The sequence below is a fragment of the Rhipicephalus sanguineus genome, chromosome 3 (assembly GCF_013339695.2).
Source record: "Rhipicephalus sanguineus isolate Rsan-2018 chromosome 3, BIME_Rsan_1.4, whole genome shotgun sequence".
Taxonomy (NCBI): Eukaryota; Metazoa; Arthropoda; class Arachnida; order Ixodida; family Ixodidae; genus Rhipicephalus; species Rhipicephalus sanguineus.
In genome coordinates, this window is record NC_051178.1 from 68,644,770 (window position 1) to 68,671,818 (window position 27,049).

General features: G+C 47.3%; 1 protein-coding gene across 1 annotated transcript in view; it reads left to right on the top strand.

The window, feature by feature from the left end:
• Positions 1–404: 404 nt before the first annotated feature.
• LOC119385540 (uncharacterized) overlaps positions 405–27,049 on the top strand; it is an 88,510-nt gene continuing 61,865 nt past the window's right edge. The window contains exons 1-4 of the mRNA XM_037652960.2: positions 405–544; positions 1,284–1,521; positions 3,724–3,848; positions 19,000–19,102. Coding sequence (XP_037508888.1) covers positions 405–544; positions 1,284–1,521; positions 3,724–3,848; positions 19,000–19,102 — 606 coding nt within the window. The remainder of the gene's footprint in view (positions 545–1,283; positions 1,522–3,723; positions 3,849–18,999; positions 19,103–27,049) is intronic.

The window sequence follows — 27,049 nt, forward strand, 5'->3', positions numbered from 1 at the left end:
GCTGTTTACAGCTCCCGAACAAGAACGTCTGTATGTACATCGAAGAAATGACCCTACCGTTCCGTCATTCGCTTCCTGATGCGGGGAGTTAAACAGAAACTGTTTGTCAGCCTTGTTCGCAACTCACCTAAATTCGTCTCGGAGACCCCGTCGATCGAAAAGGCACTTGAACTACGCACGAGGCAGTACAACCACGGCATTCCGACAACGACCTATGGCGCTGCAATCCGACGACCTGCGCGAGACTCAGAGCCACCGTACGGGAGGAGCTGCGTCAGTTGTTACCATCCTCGCCGCCTCAAGTAGACCCGATTGCCGATCTCGTTCGCCAAGAAATCCAGCAATTTCTGCGAGCACTTGAACCAGCCCAGTCTGAGCCACACGCAATGAGCTACGCTGCCGCAATGCACCGTCCCGCTTCCTCTCCGCCCCCTCCCCAAGAGGCCACACCGCCACAGTACCGTTGCCAGACACCACCTCTGCCACCGACGCCATACTTTCCGCCTGTTGGCCGGAGCTACGCGCCAGGGAAGACCTACGTTGGGTGCGCCCCTGACAATCGCCGGCTGTGCTACCACTGCAGAGAAGCCCGCCATACCTAACGTTGTTGCCAATACCCCAAGATGGGACTACACGGCTTCGCCTTCAACGCGCCGTGTCCACAGCGTGGTGAGCGGCCAAGCGACATCGCGAACTACCTGGCCGACACTGAATGGACATCTCGACGTCCATCTCATTCGCCACCGGCAGGACGCAACTGGTCTTCTCAGCGACGACCGCAGTATAACGAGCCCAAATCCGGAAAACTAAGGGCAGCTACCGATAGAGGTGCGGTTGCTGTACGGCAAAATACATAACCTCCGCCGCCGATTACGAAGCCGCGACGAAACCTTAAGAACACGCCGCACATCAAACGGAGCCCTGATGACAAAACTTCGCGGCCTGTAGAGGACCTGATGCCGCGACGTAAAGCAGCGGAACAAGCCGACCTAGCCGTGACCTGACGGCGCGTCTTAAACGCAACGCAATAGGACGGACTAGCGACCTCAACGTACTATTCGACAGCCACAATGTCACCGCTCTCGACGACATTGGAGCCGACTATTTCGTCATCAGTGGAACGTTCGCCACGAAGTTGAAGGAAGTAGGACTGCTTGGCAAGGCCCCGAAATCCGGACCGCTCGAGGACGTCTAATAACGCCGGCCGGAATCTGCGCAGCAAGAGTCACCATTAATGAATGGACATATCCTTCGAGCTTTGTAATCCTAAAATATTGCTCCAGGAATATTATACTTGGGATGGGCTTCCTAAGTCACCATGGTGCCATCATAGACCTGAGATCCGAGGTGATTACACAAACCTCAGAAGCGCTGCCACCCCACACGACGCCAGGGAACCATGCCTTGAATGTGCTGGACGAGCAAGTCACTGTTCCGCCTCTCCCCAGCGTCATCGTTTCCATCGACACCGAAGAACCCAGCGACTTCGAAGACGCCATCGAGGGCGACGACCACCTGTTGGTTAGTCGCCACATTTTCTGCGCAAAAGATATAGCCGTGCTTCGTGCAGGGAAAGCAGAGATGATGCTCACTGTGGCGAAACTTGGTACTGTGTGTTGGGTTGCGCTTTCGAGCGGCTTCTAGTGGGTCGTCCTCTTCGGCTTCTTCCTGAAAGAATGCGATTGGCTCTCAGAGTCCGTGCTTTTGCCTTGATTGTCACCACTGCGTATTGCCGCTGAGTGCCGTCATGTAAACACGTTAACACGCACAAATTTCAGCAACCATTAAGAGCGCGTCAACAAAGGCACGACAGCCTCCTTTATCGAAGAAATTGTGGAAGCCAACAATGGTTTCACATTCAAATTTTACCGAACCTACTTCAAGTACGCAAGTTCTTGAACCCGGTTTCGACGTCAACTCGAGTCTTCCTCCACATAGGCAAGAAGAAATCAAAGTCCTGCTCCAACAATACAAGGTCTGCTCCTCGTCATCATCGCGAATTCGAAAACCCTGGTTGCCAAATACCGTATTATAACTAAAGACTACGACCGTCCGCTCCATCAGAGCCCGTACCGAGGGTCGACGCAAGAACACGAGGCAGTTAAGAAACAAGTCGACGAAATGCTACTCGACGACACCATTCAGACGTCCAAGAGTCCGTAAGCGTCTCCCGTGGTGTTAGTGAAGAACAAGGATGGAACCCTGCGTTTCTCGGTGGATTATAGTCGCCTGAACATAATCACAAAGGCGGACGTGTAGCCTTCCCATGGATAGACGACACCCTGGATCGACTCCACAATGCGAGGTACTTTTCATCGATGAACCTCTCGCTACTGGGAAATCGAAGTAATGAGAGTCTGAGAAAACACTGCCTTCGTAGCGCCACACGGGCTGTTGGAGTTCATGGTCATGCCCTTTGGTCTTTGCTCGACACCTGCAGCTTTCCAACGCGTTATGGATGGACAACGACGTTGTGCAATCACTACCTTCCCGCTGCCCACCGAGAAGACAGTACGCCAATTTTTCGGCTGGTGCACTTAATACAGACGCTTCGTCAAGGAAATTTCATGGATTGCCGCGCGACTAACTCACCTCACGAATGGCGCGTTCACACTGAGACATTCGGCGGCGACAGCGCGCGGAATCCGCTTCGGCGGCAGCGAGATCCGCCGGAAAAGCCCATTCCGCGTCGATCGGTCCTGGACCGATTTTTGCGGCAGCCGCCGCCGGATTCCCTCACCGCGAACCAATTGGAATGCGAGTCGGACATTCGAAAAATGGCGGCGCGCTTGTGATATCGGAGCCGTCGAAGCACACAGCAACAGCGAAGTCTTTCGTAATCATCCTGTAGCTCTCGACAACTACCAAGTGTTGTCGCGATTAGCATCTTTGCAATACATCATCACGATCTCGCAAAACGGGTAGCATTACCTCGGCTCGACCAAGCTTCCCGCGTCTTGCAAATCAGGACGAACCAACCACAACTGCTTGCGTCGTTTCTTTTGTTCGGCGAATGTATGTTTATCCTCGTCCGACATCGCCAGAAAGTTGCTTTGCAGCAGGCCCAGCAGTTCGACGACCCTGCTCCTGTTTATGCGCTTCGCCATAACGAAACGCGTACACAACGCCGAGCGCGTCGATGCCAGCGTTCCTTCGCGCGAAGGGACGATGACGACTAGACGCCCTAGTTTCGGCGGTGCGGTTGCTAAGTGGTGTGAACAATGTGGAATTTAGGCGGCGCGCGAATTCCGGTCGCTGTGGCGGGCGGATTCCCCAGTGCGAATGAGCCAGAAGACCGGTGGTGTGGAATTGAAGTGGGAAACAGCGCAAGTCGAAGCATTTCGACATCTGGAACGACACCTACAGACGCGCCCGATACTTGCGCATTTCAACGAATACGCCGGTACGGTAACCCACACCGACGCAAGCAGTATCAGACTCGGCGCCGTCCTTGTACAGAGGACTGACGAACCGGAAGGGGCTATCGGTTGGGATAGCCGGTCGCTAGCCAAGGCAGATGCCAACTATTCCACAACAGAAGAAGAGTGACTTGCCATTATCTGGGCCACATCCAAGTTTCGCCCCTACCTGTACGGCAGACCTTTCAAAGCTGGGAGCTACCACAACGCCTTGTGTTGGCTAGGTAACTTCAAGGAGCCTACAGGTAGCGACGCACGATGGAGTATGAGACCTCAAGAATTCGACATTACGGTCGTTTACAAGACCGGAAAAAAACACTCCAACGCCGACTGCCTGTCTCGTGCCCCCGTCGACCCACCGCCGGAGGACGACCGGGACGATGACTGCTTCTTGGGAACCATGAGGGCCTACGACTTTCCTGAGGAACAGTGAGCCGACCCGGATCTCAAGGGCCTCGTGGAATACCTCAAGGGCAGGACAGCCGTTGTTCAGAAGGTATTCAAGCTAGCACTGGCTACGTTATTTTTGCGCAACGGCGTTCTTCAGAAGAACGTCTCGCCACTTCGAGCCGAGTATTTATCGTGGTGCCTTTAGCATTGCGACTAGAGGTCCTTCAGGCCCTCCACGACGACGCGTCGGCAGGACGCCACGGTGTTACCCGCACGCTCGCAAGAATACAAGAAAAGTACTACTGGCCACGCCTTGCCGCGGACGTCGCTCGCTACGCAAGGGCATGCCGATACTGTCTGCGACGCAAGACACCGCCGACAAGGTCAGCGGGCTTTTCTTCAGTCGATCGAGCCACCTAAGGAACCGTTCCAGCAAATTGGTATGGTCTGACTGGGCCGTTCCCAACGTCGACTTGCGGAAATAAATGGATTGTCGTAGCTGCCGACTACTCCACCCGCTACGCCTGAACAAGAGCCTTGCCCAACGGCAGTGCCGCTGAGGTACCCAAGTTCTTCGTTGAGAACATCGTCCTTCGTAGTGGCGCCCCAGATGTCCGCATCACCGACAGAGGTACGGCCTTTACTGCTGACCTAACTATGACGTTCTTGGAATACAGCCAGACAAGCCGTCGCCGCACCAACGCCTACGACCCATAGGCCAATGGCCTCACCGAGCGTCTTAAAAGCGCCACATGGTATGCCAACCCGGCGACCGTGTTTGGGTCTGGACGCCAATAAGCCCACGAGGACTTAGCGAGAAGCTTCTGCGACGGTATTTCAGACCGTACAGGGTACTTCGACGTCCTGGCGGACTTGACGACGAGGTTGTCCGCGACGGCATCACGAACTCTGAGCGGTGCCGGGCACGCCCTGAGGTCGTGCTTGTGGTGCGCCTTAAATCGCTCTATGCGCGTGAAGCTACTTGAGGACTTTAGTTTTTGGTCACAATATTTTTGTTCTTTCGTATTGCATGCAGTTTTTTCCTGTTCTGATATAAGCCGCGGGGCGGTGCTTTTTCAGAGTGGGGGCATCGCCACTCGCGTTCATAAACTTTATTTTAATGCATTCGGGTTTAAGCCACAAAAGCTGTTAGCAACGCTACGCGCAGACCGCGCCGCAATGCTTGAAAAGCTTCGCGATTAATCTATTAAGATTACGCGCAGGACGCGAATAGTCAAGTTTATGCGAGTTACGCGAGCACCAGCGATTACGCTGGAAGGTTCGATGACTGCTTTATAAAGGACGACGCGCTCGCGGTGATCAGATTACTCGGCGGCCGACAACTGTACCCGCCGCCGTCGCTTTACAGTGTGAATCGCTCCCACGTTGTCTTCTCACTTTCCGGGCACAGGTACGCCGAAATAAAGAGGTAACCCCTGAACGCGCCGACTTCTGCCTGAGTCATCCTCATGACCATGTGACAATATAGCCTTTCTTCTGTATGAAGAAAAAAGGCTTCCGCAAGCTAATTTCCATATTTGTAGTAAGAATATGGATGTCCGCCAGTTATGGATCAGTTTCTGTGTTATATTTGCAGGAGCGGCAATGGGCGGATAGATTCCTAATTGTGGCTGAAGCATCATCTAAAGATCTTTCATGTTCCCTAGCACATTCATTAACAGCTGCTACGAAAACTCTTAGCCGTGCCACATGGAAGGGAACTCTCAAGACTACACCCATGCCACACCGTCCGTACGGCTTTGTGTGTTTGATTCCACGGGCGGAAATTGCAGGACACCACTGGTGACATTGGGGCACATTTTAGCAGGTTCCCGGGGGCAGGAAAGAAGCACCGGAACGCCCTACTTGCTGCCAACCCTCTTGAGGTTGTTGGCAACCCTGCGCGTGTAGGGGATCACGACAGGTTTGCCATTGCTGTTATCTTAGCTTCGTAGTTTCTATTTGCTAGCCTTAAAATTCTTCAATAATGCCTCCGTTACTGTAGTCACTAGATAGTCAGGGAACCCTGCTTGGCGCAGTGTGACGAACTCACCCTCAAAGCTCGAATGCATCATGTGAGACACGACTTAAGGAGTGCATGGTAAAGTGGAAGAGACGCAATGGCATTATTGACAGGTTTTCGATTGAGCCGTATCAAATGGCAAGAAATAGCTTTCGGCCCTAGGGCGATAAAACCAGCAAGCGCACCTTAGTCCGAACTTGATGGTGAAGTCTAAAAACCAAGGCTCTTTTGGTCCGACAATTCACGCGTAAAAGTGAGCCCTTTTTCCTGTTGACTAACTCTTGTACAATCTACATTGCGATCTCCCCATAATGACCTACGTCACGTTTATTTAAAATTACAAAAGACAACATCAATATACCCTAAGTTTTTAGGTGCCCCCCGTCAATTAGTGCAGCCATAATGTTGTCAATTGATGCAAGAAAATTGACAGAGAGAACCGAAGTCACAGATGACTCTATGCTAATGCCCTCGCGTTGTAGCAACCGTCGGTTGCTAATCTCCATAAGAGTGCCTTCAACATAAAACTCTAAAAAGATCACAAACTTGCTGACACTGAACCCAGCGGAATTTTGAAAAACGATTTTGCCGTTTGCTTCTATGAATTGTTTAGCAGCAATAAAAAGGCCATCATGGCCTACTGAATAGATACTGAAGGTCGTCATGGGGTACTGGGCTACTCAAAAGGCATACATCAACAGAGGATGCATAACTGATCTGCGCCTCTCTTTCCAACGGCAACCTTCAAAGAAATCTTAGATGCGAAGGGTTCTGTGACCTTTAAAAATTTGAAGTGCATTATCAAAAACTTATGTGCTGCCCCCAGGTGCCTTTCTCGCTCACTATTGTCCTGAAAGGAGCGTCAGGTTTATGGGTTTTAACAGCGATATTTTGCAAGAATCAGTTCCTTTTGGATCAATGTTGCATATTTTCACTTGATGATACTATAGTACAGCTAGCGTAAGTCAACGTAACTAAAAAAAGAAGGAAGAAAAGCTGCTGCGATGACACCGGTTCTTACATAGTCACACTTTCAGTGTAAATTCGCACAAAATGAAATGAATCTTTGCAATCGCAACTGTTTATTTTTGAAATACAAACACAGAAGCCACAACTATTTACATTAAACATGTTTAGAACGAGCGATGTATTATGCAAAACATGAACACACAAGAAGATTCGAAGCTATATAATGTAAAGTGAATTCTTCGTCATTCCTTATCACAGATAGCTCAGAATAAGATAGATCTAGGTATGTTTTCCGTATGTTGTGTCTGAGGTATTTCACGTATTAGCTTACCCTAATTGAAGACGGACCAGAGGTGTCAGAAATCACAACCATCCAGACAATATTACCAGTGGTTACACAAGTCTAAATAACCTGCTCTGACAAGAAAAGCAAAGTCTTCTCCAGCTTATGTGTTAAAACAATGATCAGATTGTCTCGTGTGTAGTTTCTCACAAGTTAAAAGGAGCATGTAGACTAGACCTGTATGACACTGTATTAGGTTTTATTTCGTTTAAAATGAGAAATGAGTTTTACTGTTTTCTTCATAATTTCCTCTACAGCGTGGCAGCGTTTTCGCGTTTCGTTTTGCAGTATTCGTACATGCACCGTTTTTAATGCATTTATGACACGTTCTGCACATTTCTAGTGTAGAAAAGAAGCGATCCCACGTTCTGCCTTTTGCAAATCTCAGCCTTTGTAACATGTGTCATTGTCTTGAAGTTCACTGTGTGCCTGTATTTTTCTGTGCGCAGTGATTTGAACTTGAATATCGCTCGGCTTAACAGTTTTGAAGTTCTTAAGTTCTTTGCAATTATAACGAAAAGGGAGTAGCAGTTATCCCATGTGAAATGTATGTGACGTCTCGAATCAGTTTTGCGCGTACAACCTTGCAGAGTGCGAAAAGAGGAGTCACGCCAGCCAAGACAAAAGACACGACGCAAACGCCAAGCTCTTTGACGGGGAAAACTACTAGCAGCGGCCTCTCCGGAACTGAGGTCGACACTGGCTCAACCCCACACAAGGACGATGGTGCTCACACCCTTACTGACTCTCGCAAAGGAGACGAAGGGAGCGATAAGAAAAGTCCAAACGGCGGTTCTTCTGTGCGCAGTAAAGCGCCTTCGGCGAGATCACAGCCCACGCCACCGCATTCGCTTGGCAGCAAGTCTCTGAAGGCAAGTTCACTTAATTTACTCCATATATTATTCAACGTAGAATATTTATGGGTACTTGAAAAGGAAGAAATGCATCGAAATGATTCGCTTGGTTAATGTCAAAGCTTCTATTCATGCTGTTCAGGTTTGAAAATACGTTCATAGACATTGTAAAAACATGCAGGATTCCTCATTAAAGAAAAAAAACAAAACGGGTGAAAGTACGGCCTTGGTGATTCATAGGTGACCTTCAAGGAACGAGTCAGTAATAAAGGTTGTCTTTCTTCTTCGATAACCTGGCCTATCCACTACGATGGTTTCTCGCCCCTTCGTCCTAGAACATAGAACTCCGATAAGGGTAAAAACATGAGCCAACCTCACCAGAAAGGTCCTTTGAGGAGAAATTTCAGAAGAGTTAATGGCACAGCTGACGTCATAGACGTGATGGTGACGTGGCAGGATGTTTGACAGCTGCGAGAATTACGTTTCGTCACGCATATAGCCAAATGCACTGCGCATCTTCCTTGTCCCTGAATACCTCCAATCCCTCCACGCATGCTCAGCGTTTGCGGTTTGGTGCCCTGACACCACGTAAGACGACGCCGGCAGTAGCGCAAACCATCAAAACTCCGCGCAGTCGTTACCGCAATAATCTCTGTTGGCATCTTCAGAATGATGCTACAGAAAGTCGACGTCGTGCTTAGTCACTGTTCTGATCCCTAACTTATGCTATTTGTGTGAATATACGCGCTCTTTCATATTAATGGCTGGCTCCTAATTGAAGGCACGGAGGCAAAAGTATCAGTGACAATTTCTATGTCACTACGAATGACGTACGATTCGCGAAGGTCACGTCCATCTGCTATAAACGTAGCAAACTACTGATAGCTTCAACAAATAACACTAATGCTGGTCCGATGGTTAGTCATGCGCCTCAACATAAACATGGGGCCATTCCACGCCAAACGTCCCAGACATTGCGCTCGACCCTCTCCAATTGTATTGTAAAAAATTGTGGACGTTCATATCAGTGCACTATTTGCCCTCGGAAAGTATTTTTCGGAAACAAAATTTTTCTTTTCTGTTACAGTGATTTGAATTTTGCCGTAGTGGGTGAAACATAGGTTGCGAAAAAATATTCTAAAAAATACAGTACTTTACGGAACGCTTCAAATATCTGCTGTTTACTTGAAAAGGAATGGCACTATCTTATTATCACCCATTGACGACCACTACTTTGTCTCACGATGTGCTTTGTGGTGAAGCAATGCTGCAATTCTGCGCCCATTTTGATTATTTTTTAAAAATTCTACGAATATTACAGACGAAATAGGACTATATCACATGGCTGGATAGTTGGCAGTAAACGTGTCAAAAAAGTATTGAAGTAGTTGACCAAGTAATTTCGAAGTGGAAGGGGCGCAAACATTGAAAAATGTGTGAAATGCTCCACGTTCAGGCACATGTAGAGTGGTGATGCAGTCCACGTAAAAATGCGCGCTTGGTCTCGTTGGGAAGAGTAAACAAAGGAGATTTATTTGTGAAAGTTTCATCGGAGTGTTTTTTGTTTTTGGCGAGAAACAAAAATTTATGTTGAGCGTTCGCGGCGTGCCTGGGCGCGGGCCCGTAAGTACGCTTCACTGCGCCGCCACTGTTCCTTGGGGCAACGGAAGTATGCAGCGCCCACGCGGGTGGCACGATCGTGTGCTGCTGTGAGTTTTCACGTTTCGACACGCATTCTTCGGCTTTCCGCAGTGCCGCCGACGAAGTGTCAGGGAAAACGAGTGATGGTTCGTTTAAAATATATTATTATATAATAAAAGTGGCTAACAGGCACCGGTAATACACTTATAATTCCTTTTTATGGGCAGCTAGCTTGAACGTGACTCGCGCCATTCGTGCCTCGGAGCCGAATGGTGCTACGTATTCTTACGCTCGGATCTTCGACAGAGGTGAACTTTGCTCCGGTGATCGCGTCGCCGGGCGAGCACGCGGCACTCGAAGGTTCGTCTTTCGGCCGCATCCCTTGGCAGCGCGTAAGATAAACATTGCAAATGGTGAGTATACTGCTATCGTGTCATATTTTAGACGGAGAGCCTGTACAACGGAAACCGAAAGCAATAAATATACAAAAGGACGAAGCCGCAGGCGGCTTCGTCCTTTTAAATGTCTATCGCTTTCGCTTAGTAATCGCTAGGCGATTACTAAGATGAAAGCATCGCATACAGCGTCTTCCAGAAAGTTGAGCTCTCAGCAAGGTTTGAGTCTACAATCTCAGTCAAAGGTACGCGCACGTTTCACCTTTTCGTGCCATCATCACTGACCACTCTTAATGCCGGGCTCACCACCTACTCAGCAACACAGGCATTTCAAGTGGCGAAGACCATACGTCGGCAACGGAAGTAAGAACTGCAACCTCCGCAGAGATCGAAAACACAACCCAAGCTCTGCGCCTGTCGTACGTGTGCATGCAGTGACGTGGCAATGAAATCGTGCTCTGCTCCGACTACTAACCGGCAGCCTTTAGTGCCCTTCCGAAACATTCTGCCAGCCATATACACTGTTTGCAAGTTTTCAGCAACGTGAAAACTCACAGCAGCACACGATCGTGCCACCCGCGTGGGCGCTGCATACTTCCGTTGCCCCAAGGAACAGTGGCGGCGCAGTGAAGCGGACTTACGGGCCCGCGCCCAAGCACGCCGCGAACGCTCAACATAAATTTTTGTTTCTCGCCAAAAACAAAAAACACTCCGATGAAACTTTCACAAATAAATCTCCTTTGTTTACTCTTCCCAACGAGACCAAGCGCGCATTTTTACGTGGACTGCATCACCACTCTACATGTGCCTGAACGTGGAGCCTTTCACACATTTTTCAATGTTTGCGCCCCTTCCACTTCGAAATTACTTGGTCAACGACTTCAATACTTTTTTGACACGTTTACTGCCAACTATCCAGCCATGTGATATAGTCCTATTTCGTCTGTAATATTCGTAGAATTTAAAAAAAAATAATCAAATTGGGCGCAGAATTGCAGCATTGCTTCACCACAAAGCACATCGTGAGACAAAGTAGTGGTCGTCAATGGGTGATAATAAGATAGTGCCATTCCTTTTCAAGTAAACAGCAGATATTTGAAGCGTTCCGTAAAGTACTGTATTTTTTAGAATATTTTTTCTCAACCTATGTTTCACCCACTACGGCAAAATTCAAATCACTGTAACAGACAAGAAAAATTTTTTTTTCCGAAAAATACTTTCCGAGGGCAAATAGTGCACTGATATGAACGTCCACAATTTTTTACAATACAATTGGAGAGGGTCGAGCGCAATGTCTGGGACGTTTGGCGTGGAATGACCCCATGACAGTTGAAGAAAAAGAAAGCACTTTCACTTGTATTATACAGCTGCAATAACGTCAGCCTCCGATCCTGTACAATGTTTGTCCTGTATACATAAGCCACAGAGCTCGCGCTTATTGAAGGAGCACCGACGTCAAATTTACGCATGTCAAGATTTTTGCATCCACGAGTAGTGATCTACCCCCTAGTAGCGATTCGCGACTGGAAATGCAACTGAGGGACGAATAGCTATCTGTTTTATTGATTTATATCACCGGTATCTAGCACGATTCAAAACAGCCTGCAAACCCGCCATTTTTTAGCGCTGGCAACGCTCCCTCGCGGTCAACTCCAGACCGCGCCCCAGTTTACCACTTGTCCGCAGAAAGGAGTGACGTAAGGATCAGCTGCTCAGCTAACATTTCGTCTGCTAGGCGCGCACGTTCAGTCATGCCATGTCACCAGCGTCGCCGTCGTCGCCGTCAAAAATATCGACTTGTGTTGAAGACGACATTCTGGAACTTAGAATCACCGCGATACGCGGCGTCGCGAATCATTTTCGCTTCGACCCTTGCAAAACAGCGATTCAGAAATGGACGCCGTTCCAAGGAGCAACGAGGAGGTGCCCGGGGACGCACGCTTGGGCCATACTCGCTGGTGTGTCAATTAGCTATATCAGAGAATTTTAGCGTGCACAGCATTCCGGTATACTCAAAGGGGTCTATGGAATATCGGCATAGCGAATGCACACCAGCGGAGAAATAGAATACGATAGGTTTCTACAACACGAATTCTGTGCTTGCCAGGTCCTTTGCGCCGCCACATGGCCCCACCTATACGGCCTCTCACGGTTACGGCTGCAGTAACCCGGTATTACGTTAGCGCAAGGAAGTCCACGGACGAACTTACATTCACTTTTAACGCTACATGCGTGTTACTTGTTAGCGATGTTATTTATCTGTAGGCTACTCCACTTTGATAGCTTGTGGTCGTGTTGGCGCGTGCCGTACGTGTAATGAAACGCCATGCACTTTCCGCTTTTTCCGCGCCTCGACGAGCAGGTCCGCACTACGCAGCGGTTCGCCGACATGCTGGCACGTAGTCGCTCCGATTGATCGCACTCGCGCTGTGCAGTACATGACAAATTAGTCGATGCGACACGATGAATCGCAAGTACGGATCGGGACAGCAAGGAGAGCCACTGGCTGGGAGTGAGAGCGTCGCCTGGCGTCGGCGCCACAATAAATACGCTCAGTTCGGCGACGTCACTGTTACTAGCGTATCGTCACTCAGGATGATATTTGCGGAATGTATCACACCTTACACGTAGCACTAGTGTCGATGTTTCAGCGTGATCAATCTTCCGTTGAGCTTTTGTACGCTGTTTGCCCTCGAAATAAAATTATATCCACGTGACGGACGCCATTTAAATTTGGCCAAGAAGAGCTATGTATACAGAGCAATCGAATGAATGGCACATCTCGACTTTAAAATTTGATGTCAGTGCTCCTTTAATAAAATTGCCTTATAAATCACCGCTGCCTCAAAATGCATCAGGACAAAATACACTACTCAGCGCTGCTAGAAGACAGCATTCAAATCATGAAAATACTTTCCACGTGTCTCGACATGTCACCCCAATAATAATAAATTTTATATCTGACAATGAAAGCGGAACTTATCACGCACTGTTCTTCACGATTACTTGACTGGAACCATAGCCGACTAACGTTCGCTGAAACCTTATAATGTCACACAAGTGACGTTGTTCAAGTTACTCCCGAAAACAGTTTCAAATTGCAAATCGGCATCTTCGTCGAATAATGTGCGACGTTAGCTGCCATCGATTGCTGCTGCAGCTCCTTCTTTCGAACACTTCGCTGTGGGCTGTATACCGGTTGACTCATATTGTGCGTCAAACCAAATCAATGGTTTACATGGAGGAATGCTTCCAGTCTACTGCAAAGCACGCATTAGCATCGAACATAGAAGTCATACACAGTTTGCCAGTTTCTCTTTCCGCTAGATAATTGTTTCGTTCGACATGAGTTCGAATCGATGCGCAGTGGTGTCAGATCACGTTCTTATACTACGGCCTTAAATGTTGCCTTATATGGTTCAGTAGCTTGCTTATTCGCAATGCCCATGAACTATAGGTGGCGCGTCGTGCGATTAAAGATGGCGCCCTGAGGAGGGTCAAGCCGTTTGTTAGCATGGGAACAGATAGGACGTGCGGACGAACGGCCAGTGACACTTTCACAGGATGAAGCCATGAGTGGCACTGAAATGAATATGAGAACAAAATACTTACTAAAACCATGGAAAGTGCTAAGTGCTCGCCACCTCATTATTTGCTGCGGTGTGAAAGGTTATATTTCAGCTCCGTTACCGCGCATCAACGATGCTTTGCGAAATCCTGTGCGTGCTACAGAAAACTGCATGTACTAGAATTGACGTATCAACTGGGCGGTACTCCGAGGTAGTACGTACCCGAGCCTGCCTGACGGATTTGCCGCAGTAGTAACCCGCCAGAGAGTAGCGCCATCGCTTCTGCACGGGACCGCATGTTTAATGTGGTGATGGTTTGCAAATATATTACGCCGTCGTCATTACTTGTGCAGTAAGGAACGCGGAGTTACTTCTTCAACGGAACACAAGCATTTACCATCCCATCGAGTAGCGCTTGTGCCACAGCCTTGCTCAGACTCAAGCCGTGTGCAATTCACTCGCGTGTTGCAGGTCCGGTCAGCATGATCGAAATATGAATATCGAAAGGAATGTACACGTACACTTTTCGCAACGTAGAATAATTCGACGTTGCGAAAAATTTGTCGAACAACAATGTCATTCGGAGGCTACCGGTGAAGTACAGGAAAAGTTATCGGAGAGGCGTGAATTGTCGCCGTGACTGCACGTTTGGTCGCTCTAACCATTTCGCTTCGCTGCTTGAGCTCGAGCGTGATGGCGACATGCGGCACTCCATAATATCCACAATAATTGCACTACATGCAATGCACAAGAAAAACTATGCTTTTGTATAGATCTTGCTCAATGATATTGTCACGCGCTATAGGCGCTGTAGGGGCAAGAACAGCGGAACGACAAGACGCGAATGACAGACACAATCCAAGCGCTCCTTGCTTTCGTCTTCTTCGCCTCTTTCGGCTGGCCACGGCATGCTGGCTGAAAACACCAGGTGGCATTATTCCCCCTCCCAACGGAGCATCGACTCCATGCTGACACACAAGAGATACACTGAAAGGGGCGGATAAGGGGAAAAAAAACTAAACAAGAGAAAAAATAAAAGAAATACGTTATAACACATAGCGAAGATGCAGGCGAAAGAAAATGGGGTCTGTAGTCCACAATAAGGGAAGAAAACGCAGTTCACTGTTCTTTGGAGAGCTAACTGACAACAGCAAGGGGAAAAGAAAGTTTGCTGCACGACGCGAGAGGTACGGGGATCGATACCCCGCACCTCCACCAATATTATACATAAATACAATCAAAGTGACTTACGAGCGTGAAAGACCATTAACGCACGAGGGGACGTAAAGTGCAACTCGCTCCTCGTGAGCTAGCAGCTGATCGTTCATTGTCGCTGTCATTCCCGGTGCTTTCACAGCCTTCTACGTCCAGTGCAAAATTCTCGTCGTCAAGATGGTTTCTTTCAACATAACTGCTCAAAGCAATTTGACAAATTTCCTCCGCCCAACGACTTCGACCACTCCGCGTCACCATGTTTACATTAAAGAGACGTCGACGTAGCGTACACCTTGCTCCATGTTTTGCTCGCAAACCGGACAACAAGCAGATCGCTTGCAGTGTGCTGCCACCTATCAACAAACGTACAAAAACAAGCGGCGTAGCGCTGGCTATGAAACCAACACACTGGTAAAGGACAACGTTGGGAGCGTTCGCTCCACGAAAGGCGTGAAGCGGACGCAACCTCGAATAACTGAGACGTCGCTGGCACGATTCATAATAGCGCTTTCCTGACAAAGGATAGAGGCCCTATTTTAGTATATCTCCAACTTGAGATTGCGCAGTTACAGAAGAGCACTTCGCGAGCCTGCCCGATCTTATGGGATTTACGTACTACAAAAAACACTGACGAATGCTATATGTAAAACAGGGTGAGTTTCAAATGAAAATGTCAGACGATAACATTTAACTAGCCTACGTGGCTATAGAAAACCTCGCTAAGCTATGTATACGCTGTGTGCTGTTATTGAAGTGCGAGTTTCCACGTATTTTCACGAAAACTTCGCGTCTTGCAAGAACGAATCAGATTTGTCGTTTCACGGAGGGTCCGGTATGTTCACTCATGCAGGGAACATGCAAAGTCGTAGTGTTCGTTTCTTGCCAACGCGTTAACACTGAGGCTAGCACAGCCAAGCAAGGGAGCGACTGCGTAGTGAGACCATTTTCTCGTCTGCTAACGCTCCTCGAGAGGATGCTCCTGAATCCGCTTGGCGGCGCGACAGTCTATGGGCATTGCAAATAATACGTGCATCATGTCAGCTGAAACCGTTGTCGGCTAGTATAAACAAACGGCACTCATTAAAGAGACAGGCGTTCATGAATCAGGAGACATAGAGCAAAGCAATTGTGGCGCGTTGGTCGCAACTTCTCGTGTCGTTGCTGCTGCCAGTACGAAATTTGGGCTGATGCAAGACATAGCTGAATACCATGCAGAATTGCTGCGAGGGCAAAGCAAGCGTCCCGTAGTGCAATGCCGGACTGACACGCGGCCTGTTAATGGCCTTTTTCCAAACGCGGGACTATATAGAATTCACAGTTTAAGTCCAGTGAAAGTTCGAACCTCCGGTAAACATCCCGCGACGTAATAAAAAGTCTAGGGCTCTTTGATTCTGTGGAAATACTGAAGCTTTGAAGGAAATTTGTAAGCTTGCAGGGCCATCGACTGATTGACTCTGAACGCATTGAAGGTATTGTGATCCAGCTGTGGTTGGTTTGTCCGTGAATGCACACGACAGTGTCCACAAAATATTTCACAGCAACCAGTTGCCCAGTGCGTCACATATTGCATAACATATTAGAAACTTCCTATACTGCAACTTTGGTGCAAAGGGTCAAACTATTTTCCTTCGAACACGGAGAGGAATGTCAAGTTGATGGCCGTTCTATCCCCCAGTGTCGACATCTTTTTTCTTTATTTACAGAAGTTATTTACAGGGAGGGTGGGAGCGATCCTCAAGGGGCCGCTCCGTACAAACACTAGGTGGGCTCCCTCTTACGTGAGCCTATTGGCGTTGGCTGCGGCCAGGGCCCGCTCGACCAAGGCCCGTTCGCCCGCCATGTCAGAGCAGCCGAGCAGGGCTGCCGCCTAGTCCTCCCGAGAAGGGTTGTGTAGTGGAGTTAGCTTTCGGGTTTTTTGGCATGCCCACACCATGTGAAAAATGTCGCAAGAGTTTTCCTCACAATGTGCTCCCTACTCCTTGCAAGCGGGGTCAAAGTGATTCATGATTGCCGTGCACAATAGAGTTTTGGTGTATATATATATAGGCGAAGAAGGATTCGCTCCTTCTCCTTCGAGAGTCCCTTACAGGGTTTGGGTTAGATGTTATGGCCGCACTGATAAAATTATGTGACCGCCTTAAAGGTGTAGGCGGGATTAGGTTCGAGGTCCGGATCGGTAGGGGGCGAGGATGGCGGCCGGAGAGTGAGCGCGCGGGCAGCCGCATCGGCCGTCTCATTACCATCGAGGCCCGTGTGAGCTGGAGCCCATATGATCGTTCCGTGCGCGGGGGCAGCTAGGTAGATGCAGTTCTGCAAAATTTTATAGGCAAAGCAGTGAATGTATCCCTGTTCGATATTGCGACAGGCACCCCTTGAGACGGTGATGATGACCCTTGAGTCCTGATCTGCGGCGGCTAGTGCGGCAGCAAGTGGTTTTTGATAATTTTTCAATGTCCAGTCTTAGCTGTTTTAATCATTTTTATATCGAATGGCAAGCCATGGTCCTTTATTGCCACCTTTTGCTCGTGTTTGCGTTTTTATGAAATGTTCTTTTGCCTCATCTTGTAAGCTCTTATCCAAATGGATAGTAACGCCGGCGGGCCGAATCCCGCGATAGCGTTTCTACCATTTTTCGATTTTTGTTCGCCTGCCTTTATATCTTGTGCCCTTTCAATAAAGAAATCAGTCCATACATAGTCAGTGCTGTGGTCTGGATGCTCTTCGTTCCGTTGTCTGCGCTGTTAGGCCACAATGCCTGGGTTCGAGACCGAGGTGGGACAGATCGGTGCCGCTATTTTTTATGATGGCGGTGCTCTGCGCGGACGCACTTCACGATGCTGATTGCACATGTGGGGCTAAGACGCCTGCGCGTAAAGAATCCACTACAATCTGGGCGATTGCGACGAAGGCGATTTGGCACTTCGCTGTCTCGTTTATTATAAAGAAGCGAGCTTCACCGCATACAGCACGGCTGATTCATGTTGAAATCGCCGCGCGATGAAACGGCACGTACACAATGAAATAAGTCGTAGGACTTGACGCTGTTTATAATTGAAATGCAAAACTTATCAGCCACATATGAGCTAATTTTGTTACCATGAACAGGTAACCAAATTTCAAGCGGTATTCAAGGAGGCACGTTCTTTACCACTTACTGTAACAGATGGCTCTGTGATAGACCCATCTACGAACGCTTTGTATGCGGAATGACTTATTTCACGCGTCAATTTGTTCTAGTCGGAAAATAGAGCAGAGGTGTCGAAGTGGAGAAGTATCCGAAGGGCACTGTTTCAGTGGTTATGTGAGACTGAATAATTCGTTTATCGAGGAAATGCAAGTATTCTTTGATGCGTATATTAAAACAGCAAAAAGTTTATGCTATGTATACGTTCCCACAAGTTAAAGGGATCATATAGAGTGCACCAGTATGACACTTTATGACATTTTTTTTAAAAGCAGCAATGCGCTTTTTACCCAAACGTTTCGGATGACGCGTAGGAGAGCTGTCACACCGTCATTTTGCAGCATTCGCATCGCATCTTTTATTTTTTTTTGACAACTTCATTACACGTTCTTCACAGGTCAAATGTAAATTCTAGAGCCTCTCTGTTGTATCTTTTCAGAAATATACGTTTTCTAGTTAAGCCATTGTTTGTGAACTTCACACTGTCTCTGTCTTTCAGATGCGTTGCGAGGGCAACATGAATATTCCCTGAGTGACCCAATTTTCAATTCAACAGCGTCGCTGACGTATCTAGACAGACATGAGATCGTGTCACGCACCAGTTCGCACTGAAGCCAAAAACCCAGCCAAGAACCTACTACATGTCTAAATAAACACCTATTTTAGTATTCTATTGGTTGACGGAACGCACAAGCTAGGGCGCGAAATATTGAAATAACAGAGAAGCCTAATGAAGTCATTCAGGAAAAAGAAGGGCAGTTATACTTAATTGTCATTATTTGTTTGCGTTATAGAACGTCCGCTAACGCGTCGTGTATCCAAGAGCGATTTCCGAACGAAGTTGTATGAGTTAGAGATCATGGCTTTACAGGGCAATGTTTTGGTTTTCACCAAACTCACAGGATCTGTGCAAATCGGATAAAAAGGCATAAGCCAATGACGCACGTGAAATGGGTGCAGTGCCTCGCATCCCAATTTGTGGGTTTCACCCTTGCAGAATGCGACAAAGCCGAGCCCCACAGCCACGGGAAAAGACCAGGTGCAAACTCAAAGCTCTTCGCATGAGCAACAACCGAGCATCGGTCTACCCGGAGCTGCGCGTGGGTTTGACTCACCGTCACCGAAGGGTGATGGCTCTAAAACCCTTACTGACTGTGGCAAACCAAAATACAGAAGCGACAAGAAAAGTCCTAGCCGCGGTTCTTCTGTGCGCAGTAAAGCGTCTTCGGCCACATCATCGACCACAACACCGCATCCGTCTAGCGGCGAGTTGCGGAAGGTAGGTCCACTTAACTCAATTCGCATAATATCCAATATACGAAAAGTATGATTACGTAGGTAATTGAATGCCAGTTCCACGCCTGTGAAAGCTGAGAAAACAGCGCAGCTGGCAAGCAAGAGTCGCCACTTGGCGAACGCAGGTTGAGTTCCCTCTTCATCTTTCTTCATCTTTTCATCTTGCTTTCTTTAACTCTTTCTACATCTTCTTTTTGTTTATTTCAGCTTTCTTTATTTCTTTATCTCTTTCTATATTGCCTTCCCTCCTCCTCATCCTCGCTTCTTTCCCACCCCTTGATATGCTATTGGCCTCGAGATCGAACAGAGTTCGCGCCTAGTGGCGAGCGGACCAAACTCCACACTGTGGATAGCTCCTTGCGTCGTCTGCTAGCCACAATTTGTTCTCATGTGCGCGAACGTCATGAGCGTCGTCAGAGTGCAGTTTATGCTCTTGTGTTAGCGCAGTCTCAAATGTACGTACGTAAGGCTACAGAATATACACAAGCATTTCGTCTTCCGCGGCTTATATGGACTCTAATAAGTGAGTGTGTACGTGTCGCTATGGTGCTAGGTGTAATCCTTGCACCGTCTATTCAAAAAATCATTTCAATGTGGGTGCCACTTTCTTGTTCAAGTACATCACAGTGAATCACATTGTATATACAACTTTTTATACTGTTACACGAATAAGAACAAGTTTGTGTGAAACATCTTCACAGCATGCCAGCACGGTAGTCTGGCTAACATAGTTTAATAACTACATACTCATGCAAATTACCTACATAACTACATACATAACTGCAAACTACATACATAACTACATACATGAAAAAACATGGTTGATCCCTCTGTCATAGGAATCGGTATAACACGAAAGTAAAACGTGTTATAATGCACAACAAACGCTCAACTACGTCTGAACTTCACATACGTAGTTGAGCGTTTGTTGTGCATTGTTTCACCCCGAGGGCGAAGGAATGAATGCTATAGCAACAAGTTGTTATGTCACGCGAAGAACGGCAAGCAGCTTGAAACTTCCAACGCCTTGCTCAAGCAGAAAGGATGCACGGAACGAACATGCACAGGATGAGCGCGAACTAACAACTGTCACAGCTCGACAGTTAAAGCGCGCTGGTTAAATCCAAAGGAGGGATGAGCGCGAACTGTCATAGTTGTGACTATTTGTTGAGGAGCAGCGCGCTCCTTTCGCAACTGCGGCCGCTGCCGTGAGCGAAATGACCTTCGTGCTCTCTGTAACTTGAACGCAAACTTGCGGTGAGAGCGCAAGACATACAAGATAAGCGCGCGCGCAGGAGCGACCACGCCCTGTAGAGACACACGCTCATTTCAACGCGGGGGGCGACGACATTTAAAGCGCGCTCTTCGAGCCCTTCGCGCCATGTCGCTAGTGATAACGAAAACACGCTGATGTACCCTGATCTCTGAGTACGGCCACCGGCAAATGGTGTATATAAATAGCACGCCGTTAGGGCGATGAAGAATGTGCCTTTTGTGGCGGAGTCGTTTCGCGCTGCGCGCTGGGGATCGAGAGGTCGTAAGTTCAATTCCAGGTGACGGAACTTTTTCTTCTAGTTTTTTCTTTGCCATATGTTAATCTTCATATTTTACAACGTGATATCCGTGACGGAAATGCGTCAGTGGAGCCGTGGTGAACCCCGGCATAAAACACTTTCGTGGTAAAAAAACATGGGTGATCCCTCCGCCATAGAAATCGGCATACCACGAAAGTGTACCATGTCTTCACAGGAGTGTATTGATTATTGATTGTGGTTGTGCATTGTTGTACTAGAGCTTGCGTAATATCTATTGGTGTTTAGCAGTATAGCACCGTTTGATATGGATGCACCCACGTCGAGGCCGAGTGCACATCTCCATCCCGACGACCAACGCCAAAGATCATGATTTAACCCTAGTGGTAGCTGAAAGAGTTAACATACACACCCGCACAGCATATGCTAAATCCCGCGCAAAGTTGGCATCCGCAAGCGCATAACACTGGTACCCGATGTGCAGTTCATTCAAAGCGTCATCATTTGAGGAGAGAAACGCCAAGGAGTGCGCTGCCCAGTAATATGGTAACATACGCCTGTGCTCATCCATATACCACACAGCGGTTCAAGAACGCAAGAGGCAGAGTTTTTAGCTTGAGACGTGCACGCGGAAAGGCGTTCTGCTTACCGCTGCACCGAAAGCTGAAAGTACCGAAGCGCTCACTGTCGGCGCACGTTAGTGTCATGACGTGGCTCCGAGATTGGCTCTTTCAACGCGCCGTTGCTCAGGTCGTTCCATTTGCACGGGGAGGGTGTAATCAGAGCAAGCGGCGCGACATCCAGAAGAGGGTCACTTATTGGACGCTGAGCTTAGGTTAAGGTCGCCATTCCGCGGAATGTTAGAGAGTCAACAAAATGTTACACCATCTCCCGCAAAAGGGGACCATGAGGCGATGCGAAGCCGGAACACTTGCACGATCGCGTTCCGTCGGCGCTCGTTGGGCACGCTACCGACCTCGGGCATGCTGCCGACCTCGCTTCGTGGAACGCGAAGAGGAACACTACGCACGTCGTGTCTTCCATCTAGCCTGGCCGTTAATTCTCACAGGGCGAGCGGGGAACGCGGTCGACAGGCGCACGAGAGGGGCAGCATAGTAGAGGAGGAGAAAGGGACGTGCATTCATCGCGGCGTTGCGCAGGAGAGAATTTCGGCATGTCGAGCCCGCATTTCAGAGGAGTCAACCGAAGGAAGCGCTGGACTGAACGCGCGCAGCGCTCTACCACTTGAAGGAGAGGAGACTAAGGAGGAGAGTAGCGCATGCGCCGCGAGAGCAGAAGCGAGAACGCAGGAGAAGCGCAAGCAGGTGCTGGGAGAGAACTGGAGAGAGTAACGCTGCAGCTGTTGGAGAGAGGGAAGGAGGAGAGTTGCGCATGCGTAGTGTGAGTGCGGACGCCCACGCCACGGGACGTATCCCCGAGCAAGAGATGCTTGGCATCTAAAAGATCACACCACGGTATGGCCAAAAAACGCGAAGGTAAACGCGACGCGCGTCGTATCTCCCCTCTAGCCATGATTTCTCACATGGCCAGCGGGGAAGCAGCAGCGCGTTCCTGAAGCTAATCTTCGAGGCCACGGTCATGAGTCAGTCCTTCACTTCAACGATCCCAGACGGCGACACTGCCCCCCGCGAACCAACGTCATTGTGAAAGCGAGAAGGTGTGAGAGAGATATAGGCGTGTTTGTGGAGCCACATGCATGAGTGTACGTTAATGACCACCTCACACCCAACAACAAAAGATTGTTTGCACAAGCGCTCTCACTAAAGAGAGAAAAGCAATGGAAGTTTCTGTGGGTGGACAATGGTCGCATCAAGGTGCGAAAAACTGAGGACAGCCGAGTTCACGTCATCGCCAGCGTGCAGGACCTCTCAGTAATAAGAGAGTAGCCACTGTTAATGACCAAAGCGACTGTTACCTAAAGAGAAAGATGGCAGACAAAGATTACGTGACACTCGAAAAATTAGGCGCATTACTTTCCACGAAAAAGAATGGCTTGTCCTTCCTTCATCTCAACGCACAATCTGCACGAAATAAAGAAGACCAAATAACCGCCCTTATTTCAACTATACGCTCTGAACCTCATGTTCTTATGATGACGGAAACATGGTACAGGGATGAATCTGAGGTTCTAAGATCACCCGGCTATGAAACCTTCTTTTTGAATCGCCCAACAAAAATAGGAGGTGGTGTTTTGATGATGGCTAAAAATTCAGTAAAATGTAGGCTGGTTCACGAGTTTTCGCATGTCACTAATGATTATGAAATATTGACTGTACAAAGTGACGGTTTTGTTTATGGTGTGTTATACCGCCCTCCTAGTGGTAACAAGTCGAACTTCTTAGTATTCTTAGATACATACTTGCGTTGGGTTGGAGACACTGGTAGTACACTAGTTCTTGCAGGTGATCTCAATATCGACGTTGCAAAGCCATCAGAAAGTCAGTTAGAACTTTGTCAAGTTATTGAATCCAATGGGTTTTCTAATGTTATCACCATCCCAACCCGCATTGACAAAAACACTGCGACATTAATAGATGTGTTCATTACTAACATAGAAGCTTCGAAATATTTGTCCGGCGTACTAAGCGCACCCATCAGTGACCACCTTCCTATTTTTATGCTGATAAACGAAACCGTAAATTGTGCGCCAGCCCAACTCAGAGAACCGATAGTTGTTCAAGATATTAATGAATATACACTGGCTGCATTTCGCAAGGAGCTATCGTTAACCGATTGGTCAGGCGTGTATTGTGAGCAAGAACCTGAAGCCGCCTATGATATTTTCCATGACAAACTGATAAGGGTGTACAAGAAATGCTTTCCGTACAAACAGCTCAAGCATACGCGCAAAGCCAAAAAACCGTGGCTGACTAAAAGTTGTCTTAATGAAATAAAACGTAAAAATAAATTGTTCGAAAACTTCCTGAAAAACAAGAACGAAGAAACGCTTAAGCGTTTCAAAGCCCAGCGAAATAAAGTAAACAGCCTGTTGCGTTACAAAAAGAGAACGTACTTAAACAGCATCTTCAACAAAGATGTAATGAATAAACAAGACTTAGCTTGGTCTAGACTAAACAAATTTCTTGGCCGTAACGGTGATGACTTCAGGCCTACTGAGCTTGTGATAGACGGTGACGTTATTTGTAAGGATGATTTAGCAAACTTATTCAATGACTATTTTGTATCTCTAGCAAAGGAACAGTACAATTCAGCTTGTACCACATATTTGTCTGACAGTATCTCTGAGAGCGCGTTCTTGGCGCCAACAACAGCTGGTGAACTTTCACATGCTTTTTCGTCTGTGAAAAACAGCACGTGTTGTGACGCATATGACATACAGATTAAGCCCATCAAACACGTTTTAGATATCATTGCTGAATTATTAGAGCATATCTTTAATCTTGCTTTTTCCACCGGAATTTTTCCACAAAAGTTGCAAGTTGCAAAAGTGGTTGTGCTGTACAAAGGAGGAGATAAAAATGCACTAAACAATTACCGACCGATATCTATACTTCCAGTAATTTCAAAAGGTCTGGAAAAACTAATTCAAAAGCGTATGGTTTCTTTCCTAGATAAGCACCACATCATCACTCCTTCGCAGTTTGGTTTTATCAAAGGCCGTACGACTGAACATGCTCTTTTGGAACAGAAAGAATTTATACTAAATGCTTTTGAACGCGAACTACACACTTTAGGCATCTTCGTAGACTATTCAAAGGCGTTCGACACAATAAATCACATTACGCTGCTACAGAAATGTGCACACTATGGATTTCGAGGTGTTTTCTTACAACTCATTGAATCATACCTAATGTATCGGCAGCAGGAAGTAGTCGTCGGCAATTGTATCTCCAATTTACTAAAAATTTCAGCGGGTGTACCACAAGGTAGCATATTAGGGCCTCTGCTTTTTTGTATATACATAAATGATATTGTAAAAATTGACACGTCTGTAAAATGTATTATATACGCTGATGATACAACCTTGCTTCTTGCTGCTGAAAATTATACAAACTTAATTAATGACGCAAATGAGGTACTGGCGAAGTTGGCCACGTGGACATGCGTTAACTGTTTAAAACTTAACACATCAAAAACAAAAGCTGTATATTTCAGGCCGAAAAATAAACAAACCCCTTGTCATGTCCCATTAAAACTTGGCAGTTCAGAACTTGAGATAGTACAGCGTATTAAGTGTCTGGGAATAATTTTCGATCAACACATGTCTTGGAACGCACACACTGAAAAACTATGTGGCACTATATCAAGGATTTCGGGCATATTATCCCGGGTGCGTTTCTCGCTACCTAAGGCAGTTAAACTTCTCATCTATAAATCCCTGTTTTTATCTCACGTCAACTACTGTCATCTGGTTTGGGGTACGACAACTCTAACAAATATCCGCAAACTGCACGTCATACAGAAAAGGGCTGTTCGTGCCGTTGCAAATGCTCCATATCGCAGTCACACCACTCCCATATTTCACGACATGAAGCTGCTACCTCTACCTGAATACTACCGCGCAATGCTTGTGAAACGCTACCAGGCAGGATTAAAAGGCGACAACCTTTTAGGAACCATTGCCAACCTAAACCACCGCAAAGTTCTTCATAACACGCGTTTCAATCACACATGGTTTATCCCACGCACGCGCACTAACTACGGCAAAGAAATGCTGCGCTTCCTCTTGCCGTTTCACTTGAATGCCATATCGTCTTCCATTCGAGTGACTGTTCTGATTGTAAGTGTAGTAAGCGTATGGGCACATGCCCCATATTTTTTACTTTGGTGCTAATCTTGCGATCTTCTTTTCTTGCATCGTTACACTCTCTTATTGATATCGTATGTGTAAGGAAATAATTACGGTCATTTCTTTGAGTTTATTACTTTTCAATCTTTATGCTTTATTATGCTTATGCTTTATTATGCTTATGCTTATTATGCTTTATGCTTTATACTTGCTCAAATTTTTGTACATTGTCACTGCAATAAAAGTGTTGCCTATGCTGCCCATTTGTAAGGGGTCGTGGTCCCAGTCAAGCCCATTAGAGGCTTTTTGACCACGGCCCTCAGCATCCCGAATGTTGAAATAAATAAAGTTCAAAGTTCAAAGGGTTGGTGGCGCAATGGTTAGAGCGCTCGGCTCCTATCGTAGCGAACCGAGAGGCCATAAGTTGGACTACCAGTTCATCCAAATCAAGGAAACTTTTTCTGCTGATTTTTCTTTGTCATTTGTATTTTACTGACGTATATTCGTGACGGGAATACGTCAGTAAAGGCTTGCCGGCCCCGGCATGAAATACATTTGTGTTAACAGAAAAGCACAGTGCACAAAGTTCTACTTACAGTGATTACGCAGAAATATAGGCTTTTATTGTAGTCGCTCGAGCAAGAAGTAGATGCTTGCTTGGGTCACTAGCGCAACACTGTATTGTAGTATGGCTAGAACACAAAATAACACGTACAAATAAAGCAAGTTGACAGATCGGATATGGTGCGAAAACACACGACTGTCGCTGAAGGTCAGAACCCCATTGATTGGCAGATAGCGCTTCTCTCACACGTAATAGGAACATTAGGCCCGCTTAGTGCACTAACGTGGGAATGGAAGACATATATATGACCATTAGGCTATAGTGAACGCGTTTGATTCGCCGACATTAACCTAGCCACGAAACGAGTTGCAGAAAGGCTTGAGAGAGACACTACGGCGCGTTTTTCTATTTACACTGACGACATTACGATATGGACGGAAGATTCGGATTATCCCGGCGAGCGGAGTATGCAACAGAACACAGAACTCGAAGCAGCGATTCTCAGCATATCCGGTACTTCAGATCTCGGAATACGATTTTCGCCAGAAAGGACGGAATAGCTCAGCGTAGATGGAAAGATATGAATGAATCCAAGCAATCAGATTACAATACACATCGGTAAAACCGATATCATGTCTTCCGATGAACAAATCAGAATTCTCGGGGAACAAATTGCTATCTGCAACAGTCCCAAACAGTGGATCTCTACTTTAAAGCCCAAATGGAATCCGATGTTGCACATGATCCGACGCATATCAATTAAGTATTTCGGAGCCCGGCAGAACGCATGTCAAACAGATACAAAAGCAGTGGCAGTTGGGAGGATTCTGTACGAGGCACCCGTGTGTGATTTCTCCAATCGAGATTTCACCGGCATCAAAAA